The sequence below is a fragment of the Oncorhynchus mykiss genome, chromosome 27 (genome assembly GCF_057628025.1).
Source record: "Oncorhynchus mykiss isolate SJ-2025 chromosome 27, ASM5762802v1, whole genome shotgun sequence".
NCBI classification, from domain to species: Eukaryota; Metazoa; Chordata; class Actinopteri; order Salmoniformes; family Salmonidae; genus Oncorhynchus; species Oncorhynchus mykiss.
In genome coordinates this window covers 27,523,852-27,542,056 of record NC_143048.1, presented here as the reverse complement: position 1 = coordinate 27,542,056, position 18,205 = coordinate 27,523,852, and the positions used below count along the sequence as shown (strand labels likewise).

At 45.5% G+C, this 18,205-nt stretch overlaps 1 protein-coding gene across 2 annotated transcripts in view; it reads left to right on the top strand.

Annotated features, from left to right (window-relative positions):
• The window catches only part of LOC110507875 (serine/threonine-protein kinase ULK2), a 46,374-nt gene extending 28,790 nt beyond the window's left edge, over positions 1-17,584 (top strand). The window contains exons 7-26 of one of the 2 annotated variants that reach the window (XM_021588260.3): positions 401-474; positions 608-709; positions 2,207-2,265; positions 2,377-2,459; positions 2,572-2,622; positions 2,765-2,853; positions 3,229-3,397; positions 3,693-3,747; positions 8,384-8,530; positions 10,312-10,460; positions 10,580-10,663; positions 11,466-11,713; positions 11,830-12,011; positions 12,100-12,209; positions 12,542-12,685; positions 13,103-13,317; positions 13,417-13,595; positions 13,822-13,940; positions 14,108-14,401; positions 14,835-17,584. In XM_021588260.3, coding sequence (XP_021443935.1) covers positions 401-474; positions 608-709; positions 2,207-2,265; positions 2,377-2,459; positions 2,572-2,622; positions 2,765-2,853; positions 3,229-3,397; positions 3,693-3,747; positions 8,384-8,530; positions 10,312-10,460; positions 10,580-10,663; positions 11,466-11,713; positions 11,830-12,011; positions 12,100-12,209; positions 12,542-12,685; positions 13,103-13,317; positions 13,417-13,595; positions 13,822-13,940; positions 14,108-14,401; positions 14,835-14,899 — 2,618 coding nt within the window. In that variant the 3' untranslated portion in view covers positions 14,900-17,584. The remainder of the gene's footprint in view (positions 1-400; positions 475-607; positions 710-2,206; positions 2,266-2,376; positions 2,460-2,571; positions 2,623-2,764; positions 2,854-3,228; positions 3,398-3,692; positions 3,748-8,383; positions 8,531-10,311; positions 10,461-10,579; positions 10,664-11,465; positions 11,714-11,829; positions 12,012-12,099; positions 12,210-12,541; positions 12,686-13,102; positions 13,318-13,416; positions 13,596-13,821; positions 13,941-14,107; positions 14,402-14,834) is intronic. The other variant, XM_021588261.3, reaches the window with a different exon arrangement.
• Positions 17,585-18,205: the final 621 nt, after the last annotated feature.

Sequence of the window (18,205 nt, the reverse complement as noted above, 5' to 3'; positions counted from 1 at the left end):
TATAAATACTGTATATATATATAGATAGATATAGATAGATAGATAGATAGATAGATAGATATAGATATATCTATATATAGATATATAGATATATATATATAGATGGCCTATCCATGAACTGTTAGCCATCATATGATTTGTCTTATTGTCTCACAAGTGTCATCAAATGTCATATATCACGATGCACCACAATGACCGCTAGCTAAGGTCATGATTAGTTGTTTTGAACCCTACAGCTATATTTAGTTTGCACAGTGCTATTCGCTCAAGGTGTGGTGACTCTCATGTTGTGTGTTGCGTTCCCAATTTCCTAGTGTCTGAGAGGCCTGGTAATGGGAGTCGTGACACTCCGACAATAGTAGCTATTAATAACACAGACTGACGGCCTTCTCTCTTTCAGCTGACTTTGGCTTCGCACGATACCTCCAGAGCAACATGATGGCCGCCACGCTGTGTGGCTCCCCCATGTACATGGTGGGTGCAGGTGTGCGTGTGTGTTTAGTGTTGGTGTGTAAGGGTGTCATGTCTGCAGTCTCTTGTTCTCCGGCAACCTGCAGCTGGAACGGTCCTTTCAGAGCGTGACCTCTAACCTCTGTCCTCTAACCAGGCCCCAGAAGTGATCATGTCTCAGAACTATGACTCCAAGGCAGACCTGTGGAGCATTGGAACTGTCGTCTACCAGTGTCTCGTAGGGAAGCCCCCTTTCCAGGTAGGATGGAGAGCGAGAGGGCAGCATTAAACTGTGTGAAATATCAAATAAAATTGTATTTGTCACATGTGCGGAATACAACAGGTATTTCTTTACAGATAAATCCTTACTTGCAAGCCCTTAACCAACAATGCAGTTTTAAGAAAATACCCCCCCCCCCCGCCCCCAAATAAAAGTAAGAGATAAGAATAACAAATAATTAAAGAGCAGCAGTAAATAACAATAGCGGTGCTATATACAGGGGGTACCACTACAGAGTCAATGTGCGGGGGCACCGGTGTCGAGGTAATTGAGGTAACATGTACATCTAGGTAGAGTTATTAAAGTGACTATGCATAGATAATAAGAGTAGCAGCAGTGTAGAAGGGATGGGGGCAATGCAAATAGTCTGGGTAGCCATTTGATTAGCTGTTCAGGAGTCTTATGGCTTGGGGGTAGAAGCTGTTTAGAATCTTCTTGGACCTAGACTTGGCGCTCCGGTACCGCTTGCCGTGTAGTAGCAGAGAGAACAGTCTATGACTAGGGTTGCTGGAGTCTTTGACAATTTTTAGGGCCTTCCTCTGACACCGCCTGGTATAGAGATCGTGGATAGCAGGAGGCTTGGCCCTGGTGATGTACTGGGCCGTACGCACTACCCTCTGTAGTGCCTTGAGGCCGAGCAGTTGCCATACCAGGCAATGATGCAACCCTTCAGGATGCTCTCGATGGTGCAGCTGTAAAACCTTTTGAGGATCTTATGACCCATGCCAAATCTTTTCAGTCTGCTGAGGGGGAATGGGTTTTGTCGTGCTCTCTTCACGACTGTCTTGGTGTGCTTGGACCATGTTCATTTGTTGGTGATGTGGACTTGAAACTCTCGACCCGCTCCGCTTACAGCCCCGTTGAAGTTAATGGGGGCGTGCTCGGTCCTCCTTTTCCTGTAGTCCACAATCATCTCCTTTGTCTTGGTCACTTTGAGGGAGAGGTTGTTGTCCTTGCACCACACGGTCAGGTCTCTGATCTTCTCCCCATAGGCTGTCTCATCGTTGTTGATCACGTCTACCACTGGTGTTAGAGTCGTGCCTGGCCGTGTAGTCGTGAGTGAACAGGGTGTACAGGAGGAGACTGAGCACGCACCCCTGAGGGGCCCCCATGTTGAGGATCAGAGTGGTGGCTGTGTTGTTACTTACCCTTACCACCTGGGGGCAGCCCATCAGGAAGTCCAGAATCCAGTTGCCAAGGGATGCGTTTAGTCCCAGGTTCTTTAGCTTAGTGATAGCACCACACCTCAGTACTCAGCGCTTAACAATCTAGACTTTGTAGCTTTGAGGGCATTCTCACATAGGTGTTCCTTTTGTCCAGGTGTGAAAGGGCAGTGTGGAGTGCAATAGAGATTGCATCATCTGTGGATCTGTGTCCACAGATTAAATATGAAATATGTCACCCATGATGTGTGTTTATAGAAGTAGTATGCAAACCCCATGTCACTCTGTTCTCTCTCTGTCTGTCTGTCTTTAGGCCAACAGTCCTCAGGACCTGAGGATGTTCTATGAGAAGAACAAGTCGCTGCTACCCATGTAGGTCAACAGATGATAGGATTTAGGAATGATTTAACTATCTGATCGAGGCCTTTTGGGCTGAAAATCATGTTTTTACCTAGAATGTGTGTCTGTTCCTCTATTACTTAGCATCCCGAGGGAGACGTCTCCTTCCCTTTGCAACCTGTTGCTAGGCCTTCTGCAGAGGAACCAGAAGGACAGGATGGACTTCGGTCAGTTCTGACATCACGCCCCTTCTAGAAAATAAATTATTTTGTTGTTGTTTGTTATCTATAAATTGTACATTACTTCTCTAACATTCACACTCCTGTCTTGTTGTTTCAGATGCGTTTTTCAGTCATCCTTTCTTAGATCCAGCATCTGCCATCAAAAAATGTGAGTAGATGGATGAGAACTTCCTTCATCAATAACGGGGAAATACCTGTTGTGGTGTCAGAGCTGTATTGTGAGGTGGCATTGATGTTGAGAGCACTTAGGTCTTGTGTGAAAACGTGTATTTGTATGTTATTTTCTCCAGCATGTCCTGTTCCAGTACCCAACTGCCCTAGCGCTGTGACCGACATCACATGTGGCAGCTCACCCTCTGTTCGCTACAACTCCCCTGCCGTAAGTTCATCCTGATTGCCTATACACCTCATAGTTGCATTCCACACCCAGTGGGTTTATCCGTACCTCAAGGCATAGCACCACATCTCAGTACTCAGCGCTTAACAATCTAGACTTTGTACAGTAGCTCAGTGGGAAAATGGACAAACTGAGTTTCCCAGGGATGTACTCTTTCTCTCTGTCCACTGTGATTGCATTATTCTGGCAGTCTACATAGCCCAGTCTGGCACTAATTGAATTGTACAGCCCAAGCCCTCTCTCTCAATTTCTTTCTCTTACCCTATCCTCCTAACACACACACACACCACCTACCCCCACCAACATAAACGCACCTTTTGCTCACTACAACACACACATACCCCTTCCCTTCTTCAGTCTCTCCCAGACATGCAGACCTTACCTGAGGACTGTCTGTCGTCGCCCCCCCTGGGCCCTCCAAACTACCTGCAGCTGTCTAAGGAGTCTGGGGGAAGCACCAGCAGCAAGAACTCCTCAAGCGACACGGACGACTTTGTCCTGGTGCCACACCTCTCCACAGAGTCTTGTGAGTCTGCAGGAACACACACATGCAGACATGCACGCACACACACACTGGACACTTGCTACTCCTTATTACACTAATTAGGCCTACTGACAACACTACATGTACATTGTGCACCTACGTACACTCTTAGACTAAGCACCTGCTATAGAACGCACACTGAGCACCTACTCACACTTGACACACACAGTTGACCAAATAGAAACACATTTTGAGTGGCAGTATGGGTAGTAGGTTCATTCACTTATGTGCCATGGTTTATACTCTTGTCTGGTTGGCTCACTTCCCTCTTCCTCAGATGACCAGCCAATGGGAGCAGTGGGGCATCGGCCGTCTGGAGAGTGGTGTGGAGGGTGAGTGTAACGTCATCGACTTCAGCTCTTAGCATAGATTCAGCCAGTGTGTGTGTGCGTATTTATGTACAGTACCAGTCAAAAGTTTTGACACACCTTTTCATTCAAGGTCTTTTCTTTATTTTTACTATTTTCTACATTGTCGAATTATAGTGAAGACATCAAAACTATGATGTAACACATATGGAATCATGTAGTAACCAAAAGTATTAAACTAATCAAAATATATTTTATATTTGAGATTCTTCAATGTAGCCACCCTTTGCCTTGATGACAGCTTTGCACACTCTTGGCACTCTCTTAACCAGCTTCGCCTGGATTGCTTTTCCAACAGTCTTGAAGGAGTTCCCACATATGCTGAGCACTTGTTGGCTGCTTTTCCTTCACTCGGCGGTCCAACTCATCCCAAACCATCTCAATTGGGTTGAGGTCGGATGATTGTGGAGTCCAGGTCATCTGATGCAGCACTCCATCACTCTCCTTCTTGGTCAAATAGCCCTTAAACAGTCTGGAGGTGTGTTGGGTCATTGTCCTGTTGAAAAACAAATGATAGTCCCGTTAAGCGGAAACCGGATGGGATGGCGTATCGCTGCAGAATGCTGTGGTAGCCATGCTGGTTAAGTGTGCCTTGAATTGTAAATAAATCACTGACAGTGTCACCAGCAAAGCACCATCACACCTCCTCCATGCTTCACAGTGGGAACCACACATGCGGGAATCATCCGTTCACCTACAGTACTCTGCATCTCACAAAGACACAGCGGTTGGAACCAAAAATCTCAAATTTGGACTCATCAGACCAAAGGACAGATTTACACCAGTTTAATGTCCTTTGCTCGTGTTTGTTGGGCCAAGCAAGTCTCTTCTTCTTATTGGTGTCCTTTAGTAGTGGTTTCTTTGCAGCAATTCGACCTTGAAGTCCTGTTTCTGAACAGATGTTGAGATGTGTCTGTTAGTGAACTCTGTGAAGCATTTATTTGAGCTGCAGTGTCTGAGGCCGGTAACTCTGCAGTATCCGCTGCAGCAGAGGTAACTCTGGGTCTTCCTTTCCTCTGGCGGTCCTCATAAGAGCCAGTTTCATCAGAGCGCTTGATGTTTTTTGTGTCTGCACTTGAAGAAATGTTCAAAGTTCTTAATGTTCTGAATTGACTGACCTTCATGTCTTAAAGTAATGTTGAGCTGTCGTTTCTCTTTGCTTATTTAAGCTGTTCTTGCCATAATATGGACTCGGTCTTTTACCAAATAGGGCCATCTTCTGTATACCCACCCCTACCTTGTCACAACACAATTGATTGGCCCTAATGCATTATGAAGGAAAGAAATTCCACAAATGTCTTTTAACAGGACATCTCTGTTAATTGAAATGCATTCCAGGTGACTACCTCATTAAGCTGGATGAGAGAATGCCAAGTGTTTGCAAAGGTGTAATCAAGGCAAAATGTGTCTACTTTGAAAAATATCAAATATATTTTGATTCGTTGAGCACTTGTTTGGTTACTACATGATGCCGTATGTGTTATTTCATAGTTTTGATGTCTTCACTATTATTCTACAATGTAGAAAATAGTAAAAATAAAGATCAACCCTTGAATGAGTAGGTGTGTCCAAACTTTTGACTGGTTCTTTGTTTTTGATGTGTGTGTGTGTGTGTGTGTGTGTAATGTATGTGGAAGAATTGTTCTAAAGCTGTCCAACTCTTTGTTGTCTGATTTGGGCCGGCCACCATTTCAGAAAGGAGCATACAGCATGTCCCTGCACCTCCTCTGGTTATCCTTGGAGCACAATATCTAGATGACCTGACCTAGTTTCTCTGTTGACTCCCCTGGGCTTGACTGTGTTGCACCATGCTCATTGGAAATCTATCATGTTTTCACTGTTGACTTGTTGCGTCATGGAAATGTAACTTAAGCTCAGAAAGGATTAATAAACAGTCTGTTTGACCTGTGTCCCTAAACTGGGATATTTCAGGAAATGGGCAAGTTTTTTTGTTGTATGTATTTGAGCAATTAGATTTATAGCATGTTAGACAGATCTAACAATGATTGTCACAAAACATAATAAATATGTGTGGTGGATGTTGACAAGGACCAAGATTAGAAATAGACTGAGGAGCTGATGGAGATATGAGCCAGTCTGCATGCTGGTATTTCAGCCCCAGATATCAGGTTTGTGTGTGTGCAGTGACATGTGTCCGTCAGCTGTGAACGGGCTCTGCATGAGTAAGTGCATTCTGTCTACTCCACATGGACATTTCAATGTTTAACTCTACTGGTGTCATCTCTGTCAGTCTGCAGAGCAGCTGTGTTTCGGTAATTTTCTACCCCTTAGTCATAAACTACATGATATTGGTGTCTGAAAGCAATATATTCATGTCAAAATCGATTTGATTTGTGCTTATATTGTGTAGATGTCTCAGATAAATGGCTACTGTGTATCCTAAACAACCCAGACTAGGCAGGTCTGTGGTATAAGTATAGGTCTCTTACACACAGGAAATCGCTGCGGGCAAACGTCACGACACCTCAAATGACTGTCTCATACACACAGAGCAGAGACACAAACACCACTTCTCCCCAAAGTCACTTCCTCCTCTCCTGTGACCCCACACTATCTCTCTCTGTTTGTAAATAACCTGCAGCATGAGAAGGCTCTCCACCCTCATCTATCACTCTTTTTTTTTTTTCGCTCCCCCTGTTCCTCTCCTTGTTTCTCTCTTTGTAAATAGCCTCCAGTAATACTGTTTTCTAATGCTCTGTTTCTCTCTCCCTGTCTTGTATCCACACTCATTTGGTCTATTCCTTGCTTGTATATAGCTGCTTTCCTCCTTTCTCACCATCTATCTATATTCATCTTTGGGGTGATAGTTTCTCTCTTTTCCCTATCACCCTGGCGCTTAAAGTGATCCTCCAAAGTTAAGAATATACATTTTTACAATATGTTACGAATTTGTAAGTACTTAAGATCCTGGACTGCGTCTTTAATTCTCGCTCTTCCTGTCCCTTTCCCCCATCCCTCCCCTCTCTTCATTCTCTTTCCCTTGTTCCCTGGTTGTGCTGCCAGGTGGTTAACACTCAGCCTGTCCTTCTGTGACCTGTCTTTCTGCTGTGAGGTGAGGAGCTAGTCTGTATGAGTGCCAATAGAGTCATTCTCTATTCCTGGAGGATCCCACCCCTCAGTCGGCTCACATCACCTCAGCTCCCCTTACCTCACACAGTCACTTGTTTTTCCCCTGTGCTCTGTCTGTCCTTAATCGATCCCTGGGCCAGGGAATGCAAGGGGGGGAGGGAAAGTGCAGAGAGACAGAGCCACTACTAAGGATGAATATGGAGAAAAGAAGGGAGCAGCTGCCCAAAATGAATGAGGAGAGGGCAATGAGCAGAGACAAAGAAAATATAAAAAGAGTATTTAGAGTGAGACAGAGGGAGTGCACACAGAGGAGAGGGAAAAGACAGTGCTGTGTTTCCATTCCCCTCTGGGTAGATGCAGTAAAGACAAACAGATTCCCTCTCTCCTCTCAAAGAAGATGGTCATGACTGACCTACAAACTGCCTATTGTTAGGGAGAGCATCGTGTGTAGCTCCAGTGTCCCCATTAGCTTAGTTTGTTAGAACACATCAGCTTTTAACAACCTTTTCTGGGGAGAAATTAATGTGTTAAACTGAATGACTGCATGGGGTAATACAGTGCACTGAGGTTATAGAATAAACCACGGATATGCCACTTTCTTAAATGTCACTTTGATGAACCTTTATGGCCCTTTTTACTTTTGGTTGGAACTAGAAATGTCTTACCAAAAGCTTTGTCAATGTGTGTTGTGTTAAAATGTGTTTCTTTGCTTCCCGGAGTGGAAAGCAGACAAAGAAAACCCTCTGTCTTTGTCTGTGTGTTGCTGCTGTACAGGACAGATGGATGGTCGTGTGCCTCACGTGTATCCCTCTGTCTATTCCCTTTCTCTGGTCTACACCCTCCCCCGCTAACCATCTTATTACATAATGCTGCTACTGTTAAATCTGCCCTGTTCTATAACATTTATATTCCTCCTCCCCTTCCTCTGTTTTTCCCTTTTTCATTCTAAACCCAACTCAACCCCCTATGGTTGACCCGTGTATGACTTTAGCTCAGGGAACATTTTGGACCAATGGAATAACAAAGGCATGTAAATGAGGCCAGCTTTCTTTCCTCCTGTCCCTCTGTCTGATAGAAAGGAGGTGGGCTTAGCACGTGCTATTGGCTGAACTCTCAAACCACAGTCTCTTCCATAACTCCTCCTCTTAGCACTGACTGCTCCCCACTGATTGGGCAGACACGTGTGTGCGTGCGCGCATGTGTGCAATGGCCCTGCCCCTTCTGGGTTGGGCCAGCCCCCTTCTTGCAGGACTGAAGTTTAGTTCCTGCCCCAGCCTCAGTTGAAAATGCCAAATGTGTAAAAAATAAAATAAAAAGAACTCCGAGACACAGCCTAGCTAGAAACTTCTAGTCAGTCTTCATGTTCTATTTATACAAATGCTGTCTCAGAAGGACTGAAGTATTTTTTTAAACATTAATTTCTATGGGTGCCATCATTCCTGAACAGATGGTGCAGAACTAGAAGACAGACTGGCTAATGTTCCTGCTCTTCCCCCTTTCACCACTCCAGGCAGCCGCAGACCACCGGACAGACCCCCATGGTGTCCCCCCGGGCAGAGACTACCCCCATCCCTGTGCCCACCCAGGTGCGGAACTACCAGCGCATCAAACAGAACCTCTCCAACAGCCCCACCACCACGCTCTATGGCTCACACAGGTAAGAGACTGGGGAGGTGCCACTTTCCTGGGGGGTTCCCTGAAGTACACCTGAGACTAGTCTATCTTGTTGTTTGATCTCTGATGACTAACCTTTGGGTTTGGAAAATTCCTCTTCAACTCTGTCAGCATCAGGCAATTAAGTTGCATCAGTTCAGTCAGTGGATATTGCTTGTGTGTTGTATTGTGTATAATATATATATATATATATATATATATATAAAAAAGCACTTCCCTCCACTACAATACAACACAACACACAAGCAACTGACTGAACTGATGAAACTTAATTGCCTGATGCAATAACTGACAGAGTTGAAGAGAAATTTTCCAAACCCAAAGGTTTTTAACCTTTTATTTAACTAGGCAGGTTAGTTAAGGACAAATTCTTATTTTCAATGACGGCCTAGGAACAGTGGGTTAACTGCCTGTTCAGGGGCAGGATGACAGATTTGTACCTTGTCAGCTCGAGATTTGAACTTTCAACCTTTCGGTTACTAGTCCAACGCTCTTAACCACTAGGCTACCCTGCTGCCCCTAGGGATATATAGAAAGGGAGGGAATACGAAAAGGTTTTGAATCTCCTTTCGAGGCAAATGAGTTTTATTGTTGTGCTTCTATTGACTGTTGTGAGAGGAGATAAGAACATTGCCACAGGGATTAGTATAAAGTTCCTGTGGTGTTTTTCCAATGAGACTTACCCCCACACCAGTGGGCAGCCAGGGTTTTATGTTAATGTGAGCTCTAGTGTTATTGTGTTTCCATCAGGAGTGTGACACTAGAGGTGGTGAGAAGAATCAAGACTGTTGCTTTGCAAGAATGTGTTAATGTTCAGTGTTATGTAAATGCATGCTGAAAAGTACCCAGGGTCTTACCTTGGCTCCAAGTTAGAGCAGGCCCGCCGGGAGCCATGTCCCAGTGAGACATGGGTACCGGCCCAGCTCCACAGTGAACCCTCAATTCTACACCCCCTACTTACCCTCACCACAGGGACCCGAAGCCTGGGCAGCGGGTACTGAGTAGCCAGCCTCTCCAACTGCTGACCCTTGGCCCTGGGTCTGACTCTGAGTCCACCAAGGAGGATTAAGCTCTCTGTCACAGACCGACTACCCTGTCCCTTGACCGTGTCTGGGCTAGTTAACAAGTTAGCGCTAACAAGACGAGATGAATGCAGAGAGCTAGCAGAAAGACAGTGTGCAGACATCTCAGGGGAAGACTGGCTTCTATATGTGCCCGGCTGCTGCCTACGCTTTCTCTGTTCGCCATCTTTTTTTAAAAACTCCATACATCTCAAGAGAGGAAGTGCAGGAGAAAGAGTGGAAGAGTACTCGCTATCAGTACAACAGTTTTAGCGAGGATAGGCTAACAGCTGTGTTTTGAAGTCCTGTGCTTGCAGCGTGACAGGGTTGTCTTGGCAGCAAACTGACGGTCGCTGAATAACTCAAGAAGTTTAAATTAGAACCAAGTGAAAAAGGCAACCGTTAGACACTGAGCTGAGGGAATGGAATCTAGCTAAGCTCATTGACAAAAGGTTTATTAAATGTTAAGGTTTTCAGGTGTTTCAGAAAGGTTATTTCATGATAAACATGACGGATAGTGGTTGGAACCTAGAGCTTCGCTGTAAGCTGAAAATAAGGGTGTTCAAGAACTGTTAGACAAGTAATGAAGCTTGGTGGTGTTGGTTCTGGTGGACTAACAATGAATGTGTAACATTTTTGGTATGTATGTTCTGTATATTTGTGATATCTAAACCTCCATTGTGTGTGCTTGTGGTCTATGCAGGTCTGGTACAGTGAGGCGGTCCAACACCAGTCCCATGGGTTTCCCTAAGGTTGGCTCTGGGTCCCCCAGCTCTGCAGACTGCAGTCCTCAGATGACAGGCAGACGTCTCTCTATAGGCAGCTCCCGCCCATACTCCCCCTCACCTCTGGGTAAGAACATGCCCCAACATGTCCCCATCTCTTATCATTCAACACTCCTGGCATCATAATTCATTTCACATTTAAACTTTCTCATTGAAACGGCATTAATATGTCTGTTTCTCTTTAAGTGGGCACCATCCCAGAGCAGCTGGGTCACTGTTGCTGTGGACACCCTCAGGGCCATGAGTCCCGCAGCCGCAGCTCCTCAGGAGGTGAGTTCAGTAGACCGACAGACAGACAGAACAAAGCTGGGTTTACCAAAAGCATCATGGCACTAAAATCATCTTAATTCCACTGAAACTAAATATGATCTTAGTGATATTATGCTCTGGGGAAACACAGCCCAGGATGACTTTTTAAGGAGACAAAGCCAGCTACAGAAGTGTTTACATGTTCTTCCCTCTCTCCCCTCCTCCCCGAGGCGGATGTTTATGCCATGAGTCAGGTTATTTTTTTGAGTAACAGGTGTTCCATTAACGCTCTGGGAGGGAGGTTGTGTGTATGGGAGTTCCACCCATCCACACAGTTTTCACAAGTGTGTCACTATCTGGGTCAAGAGGCCAGTATCCATGGCAACCCCAGTGACATAGGTGGGACTTGAGCAAACCAGTGCAGATACAGTTAGTACTTACTCTCCTTTAGAAAATTTGATGACCTACTAAAGAAAAAAACAGAAGTTTCAGGGGTCTTTTTGAACTTCTCAGCAGCAATCCTGTGAATGAACAAGACGCTCATAAAACAGGAACCTAGTGGCCCTTTACTGCTGCTATTTTTGACTTGGTTTACAGTGGAAAAATACACATTTCAAGACTGTAGAGCCATCTAGTGGTGAATTTTAAATCTTCTCTAGATCAGTATGTGCTAACGCCACTGACACTATACTAACACTAATGTAACTAATACTAACACTAATGTAACTAATGATCGCCACTAAAACAATTATTAATGTGAAACTTAAACTTTTACATTAAGTGATAAAAAAATTACTTGTATGAATGACTCTGTCTCTTTTAGGTTCTCCAGTGCCGTCGTCCCAGTTACTGGGTGGTCGCCTGCAGAGTGCCCCCACCCTGACTGAGGTCTACCACACCAGACAGAAACTCCACAAGCAGCTGTCAGACCCCATCCAGCCCTCCACCTGCAACTACCCCCCCAGCCACTCCCCCCACCTGGGTCGCCCTGGCAACCTGGGCACCTCCCCCCGCTCCTCGGATTGGCTGACGAAGTCACCTCTTCCCACAATCATTGGCTCCCCCACCAAGGTCGGTTGAGTTGATAACCATTTTGGCATATTTTAATCATTAACCTAATTATGTTTCGCTACGGTGTGTCCTACTTACCACAACCAGTAACTGTTAACCTCTATGTCCCTGTTCAGCCCATCTCAGCCCCATTTAAGATACCTAAGACGCAGGCGTCCTGTAACCTGATGGCCCTGGCAGACAGTCCCACACCCACTAAGACCCTGGCGGACGCACGAGACATCTGTGCCCACCACTGTACCCCCTACCCCAGTGGACGCCAGTCTGTCCCTGAGGCCAGCAGGACCACATTTGGCAGGTAAACGGTGCACTGTTGTCTTTTTCTCTGTCTCCTCATTCTCTCTGTGTGGGTAATATATCTCTTATCAATGTGTTTCTCTCCCCAGGTCTGTCAGTACTGGCCGTCTGTCTGAACAGCCAGTCAGAATCACTCTAGGGGGACAGCCCTACCAGGGAAGCACAGACAGCCTCAACACAGAGCGGCCCATGGATACAGGTAAATATACACACACACACTGTCTTAGTTTCATCCTCCCAGGTATAAATAATGGAACAGATGTTTTTACCATTAATTAGAAAAGAGCTGGAGACTGAAAATTAGTTGTGAAATAACCTAGCTGGTAAACTGACCTGGACATCAGTGGTTTAGTAGATAATACTTACCCGTTGTCCCAAAGAACAACACAAATACAAACATGCACCAGTCTCTGCTTTATGGATTCTCGCCCTGCATGAACTGCTTGGATTGGCTGCTCTGACAGGACCTTCCTGTGTAACAGAGAGCTTGATTGGCTTAGTGTGAATGACCGGCCCTCCCTCCCTCCCTAGCACCAGCAGGACCGTTTGGGCTGGCTCAGCCTCGGGGCGGGGCGGCGAGTCCCCGGGCCGTTCTCTTCACCGTGGGCTCGCCCCCCAACAGCAGCACCCCCCCTACCTGCAGCCACTTGGGCGCCCGGCCGCGCACCACCTCAGGTGAGACCGCTCACTGCATCAGCGGCTAACTGCTAGGCTAACCGCTTGCTAAACCCCACTTCCCAAAGCTACACCCTCCAAGCTAACCTGCTAACGCTAATTACTACGACTCCACTCAATGTTTCCTACCTGGAGTGAAGTGACTCCGTGGTGGTGGTTCCAATGCCCTGAGATACATTACTGCTATTTAGTGGGCAGTCTCTCTCCCTCTCCTTGTGCTGTTCATCTTAGTGGGTACTATCAATAATACTCTGTGTCTCAGTGGGCTGAACTTTGTTCTGGAAAATGTTGTAATTTTGTTAATCTGAAATTCTCTATTCAAATTCAGCCAATGAAAGGAGCAATCAAATTATGCCAAAGTGATAGGCCTACATCAACAACAAAGTTATCCTTGCGCTCTCTCTCCCTCTCTCTCAGTGGGCTCCAACAGTTCGGCAGGCTCCCTGTGCTCCACCAGTGGGCGGGTGTACGTGGGCTCTCCTCCGGGCATGGCCATCGGGGCCTCTCCCCCAGGGGGTGCAGAGGCAGGTCCCAGCAGCCTACGCTATATCCCCTACGGTACCTCTCCCCCCAGCCTGGACGGATTCATCACCTTTGAGGCCCCAGAGCTGCCTGAGGAGACACTCATGGAGGTGGGAGAGGGGGCCCTTTGTGTGTCTGTGTGTGTGTGTGTGGCATTTCTATTTGCACACGTCTTTATGTAATATCTGATCATGTGTTTGTGACTACAGCGAGAGCACACAGACACTCTGATGCACCTACGGATGATGCTATCCTTCACCGACTGTGTGCTGGAGATCGCAGCGGTGCGAGCAGGAGGGGCAGACCTGGGCGTATCGGCTGCCTCCCTCTACCCCCCTCAGGAGAGTGTGGTAGTGGACCAGATCAGCCAGCTCAGCAAGGAGTGGGGGTAAGGGAGAGACCAAAAATGGGGGGATGGGGTTCACAGTTTAACTGAAAGTATTATGGTTTTAGTTTGGACCCAGACCTGTAGCATTTCATCATAGTGAGGCACAAAAACATCAGTTTCATCACAATTTAAATTATTGTTGTAAAAGACAATTATGACGTTTTTAAGAAAGAAAAGCCATGGAAGCCGTATAGGTTAGTAATGTGTGCTGTGCTACCCTCTACAGGCAGGTGGAGCAGCTGGTGCTGTACATGAAGGCTGCCCAGCTCCTAGCCTCCTCCCTCCACCTGGCCAAGGCCCAGATCAAATCAGCCAAGCTCAACCCTTCCAGCGCCGTCAAGCAGGGTAAGACAAATGTCCCCAGACCGGTACAGTGGCATTACACTATAGTATTTATAAACTGCATACGAACTTAAAACACTTAAAATATACATGTATAATTACTTAGATATAATTTATTTTTATTTGAGCATAACTAACTTTCTCTCCCCCTCCCTCACCCCCTTCTTCAGTGGTGAAGAGTCTGAACGAGCGTTACAAGAGCTGCATCTCCCTGTGTCGGCGGCTCACAGACAAGCTGAACCACTTCTTCTCAGACAAGCAGCGCTTCGTAGACGAGATCAACAGCGTGACCGCAGAGAAACTCATCTATAACCACGCTGTGGAAACGGTGCAGTCTGCAGCTCTGGATGAGATGTTTCAGCAGACGGAGGACATAGCCTACCGCTACAACAAGGCTGCCATGCTGCTAGATGGCCTGTCCAAGATCCTCCAGGACCCTGCAGACATCCAAAATGTGGCCAAGTGTAAGTATCCACTTGCCATCCTTAACTGTAGACTGAAGACCAGTCTGTTTCTGCTATGCCATTGTTATGTCATGTATGGCCAAAGCACAAATCCATCTGACAACCAGGCTCCCCCAACAGGCTCTGTCAGAGACCAGACAAGCTCATCACATTGTAGCAGAGACTCTGGTGTAGTGGATATGAATATGGACAGTCAAGTTTAACTAGAGTCTCTTATGACAAATCCCTTTGACCTCTTATCTTTAATCAGCACTCACAGGCTTACTTGAAACACTTGGTCCAGCTCTGAGCTTATTTCAGATGAGGCTTCAATCAGATGAGGTTTAGAGTGCACTGTGCTTCTCTGTGTGTGGGATGGTAGCCAGGTCATTGTGACATAGAACAGCAGCTACAGTCACTGTGATCTGACTGTGTGTTTGTGTCTCCTCAACAGACAAGGCCAGTGTGGACCGGAGAATCTCTGCCCTCTGCTACTGCACCGTCACACTGTACGAGTAGCAGACCACACACACATATCAGGGGCAGTTGTGACCTCTCTGTCCCCCTTCTCTGCCCAGAGGGACCACTCTCTACCCTGACAATATAACATTGAGGACAAGCACGGAACCCACATGTTCCCTCACGTAGCAGTCCAAGCACCTTTCCGTTTGGATCTTTTTCTGAGTTTAAGGAAACGACACGGCAGATAGTGTAACACCTTCTTTGGCATCGCAGACTGAACGATGAAGTGCGTGAGAGATGATGCACACATTCACTACCAAAGATGATCAAAGGAACCTGGAACTGAGACATTCACAGGACATGAACAAGACGCAGGCATCTTCTTGTGTGCTGTCTGTCAACCGAATAGAGTGGGACGGGGACACACAAACTCTACCCAGCTTTTTGTATCCGACTTGCAGGATTTTTACATTTTGTACTAGAATAAAGAGATGGATATAAGGACAATCTATCATGGGCCCAGAGACTTATACACCCATGAAAAATACATATTTTTGATGCAAATCACAGAGGTTATTATAATGTAAAGGTTTTTACTCTGTATTAGTATTGCTGTTGGGATTATTTATTGTTTTGGAATAGGAGGAGGCTGTTGTGATGCCTGTCTGACATTGTCTTTAGTATTGAAGTGGAAGGAAGGAGTATATGAGATTAGTCCATTTAAAGGAGTATATGAGATTAGTCAATTTAAAGGAGTATATGAGATTAGTCCATTTAAAGGAGTATATGAGATTCGTCCATTTAAAGGAGTATATGAAATTAGTCCGTTTAAAGGGCAGTCCTTCTAGCCAATCCTGTAACAAATACACACACTCAAACGCCAAAACACACACTTTACAATACATGTACAAACAAGAACACACAGTTTTATACACAGGGAAGGAAGCCTGAAGAGCAAACAACCATGTAGATTTGTAATTAGATTTTTTTGTTTGTTCATTTGTTAGCTGAAGCACTTTATTGTGAAAAGTGGGGGGGACACTTTGTCCTGACAGGTTAGGAAAGAGAAATGTGAAGGCTGTTAGTTGTAGCTCAGGTTGGTTAAAGGGATGGGGGTGGGGGGGTTCTCTCTCACCCTCTTCAGCCCACAACACCACTTGCCCTGCCACAGCTCTCCCTCTCATTGCTGCGCAACCTGCTCGCACACTCTGACTGTTAAATGTTGCCGTGGAAATGGGGTGAGGGGTCGTAAGAAACGTCCAGTCTCTACACATCCCACACCACTGGTGGGCTTTTAGAATAGTATGGCAAGAAGAAGCCTGTGGGTGACTGATAATCGGACTAAAATGTATGTTTTCTTTGCCCATGGAACTTTTAGTGTTGACCAGCACATGCCCCTAGGCATTTGGGGAGGAGGGGTTCCTGATCAGTTAACCAAGGGGGAACGCCCCTCTCCTGGGTGAATCAAGAGAAAACAGTCAAATTACTTGAGTAGTTTTTGCTAAATAATACAGAAACAAGCTTTTTTATGTTCATACATGAATAACTGTAACTAATTTCCAAGTAAATTGATGTTTGCAAAAGTGTAAATATTTGTATGTTGTGCATGTGATTTTGTTTTCCTGAGTGAATGTGTGTGAGAGAGCACAGTGAGAGCGTTAGGGGGTCAGTGAGCAAGACGACGCCATTGGATGCCCTGCCTCTCGATCAAAGAGCACAAACATTGTACTTTTAACCACGCCTGCCACGGGTTCAAGTCAATCTATCCCCACTAGAGTTCCCTGGCACAGAGGAATGTGCCAATCACAAGGCAGCTGCTCCAAACATCTCCACACAACCTCTTCTTTCTACTAGGACTGTTCATATACTATACCGGATGGGGATTCTGTGTGGAGAGATCAAATCTACTGTGTTGGAAGTAAAGAAAGGGACTGCCTAGCATCCATTCAAGTCTGCTCCGCTCTGTCCCCACGCAGCCGCTGTGCTTGCAATGCAGTAATGTTAGTGAGTCTGCACACGTCAGGTATACAAAAGGTCAGTGATCAGAAAGTCCATTACAGAAGAAGAGCTGCCTCATAAGCCTAATTGAAAAGTGGGCAGACTCCTTTGATTTCCTATTGTACAAGTGTGAATAGTGTGTAAATGCGTAAACTTGCAACTGTTGGCCACTAGCTCTTTCTATGATGTACTGTTCCTTTTTTTTAGACATATCCAAGTTTCTGTGGTTTATTTAGTTTTTGCTCTTGTGCCTTCTCCCTTTGCTCGTGAGCACTCCGCACCACAAAAAGCCTTTTCTGCACACTGAGTGGAGGGAGAAGTACATTAAAACAATAGTCAGAAACTGTCTGAACTTACCAAATCAATGCATCTATTTATAGCGCTGTAGATTTAGGCCACACTCCCTCACTAGCAGTAGTTTATGAAGAATGGAGAACTAACGATGGACTGTTTCAGAGACGAACCATTGGTACTGAGCACATGTTATATCCCGTAGAGTGAATGTATTCACCCTCCCAGTCATTTGCACCTCAGACTCTAGCTGAATGCATACAAAGTTACCAACCCCTGTGATGGTTAAGCCCCCCCTCCCCTGAACCGACCATGACAATGAAACTGAATTTCCACACACCTATTTTTCAATGACAAATGTTGATGTGTTACTTGATGTGAGTTAAAGGGCATCTTTCTTTATGGAACTCTACAAATGCAGCCTCTGTTAATTAAAAAGAAAAGTTGGAACTACATGCATGGTCTGTATTTCATGGAAAATACTAATAACATTTGTGGGTCCCTTATTAACACTAGAAAAGCAGAGCTTCGTCGGACCCCCATTTGAGCCAATGAGCAGTCATTTTCACTCTAACATTCACTAGATGGAGCCAAATTCTTGCTTCAAAATACTATGTTTCAAACCATATCAATCTCATGGACCATTAGTCCATAGTTAGGGTGGTTATATACAGTTTAAGTGTGGTTACATTTCTCCAGCCCCATACCTTAGCTGGAGAAACTTTTTTATCATCTGTCTAACAATCAAGCAATCCCCATCCCTACAGATTCTGATAGCAAAACTTTCACCACAGATAGCATAATTAGCTACACAAGGGACTCATTCACTGAACATCGCCTAATAAATGAACAGGATTCCAAAATCACACGGTTCTCTATGGAACTATTCTAACTCTTCCAGCCACTTCACTATTCACTGCCAAATAGAAAGTGACAGATAGGGAGGGATATTGTTTTGGGACTGTTACTGCCAATGTTTTCTGAGGACACAGTCAGCAAACTGTTTGTGGCAACCTTCTAATCTCACCTTCAGCTGTTTATTTTTACAGACCTGAACAAGTACAGTTAGAGGAT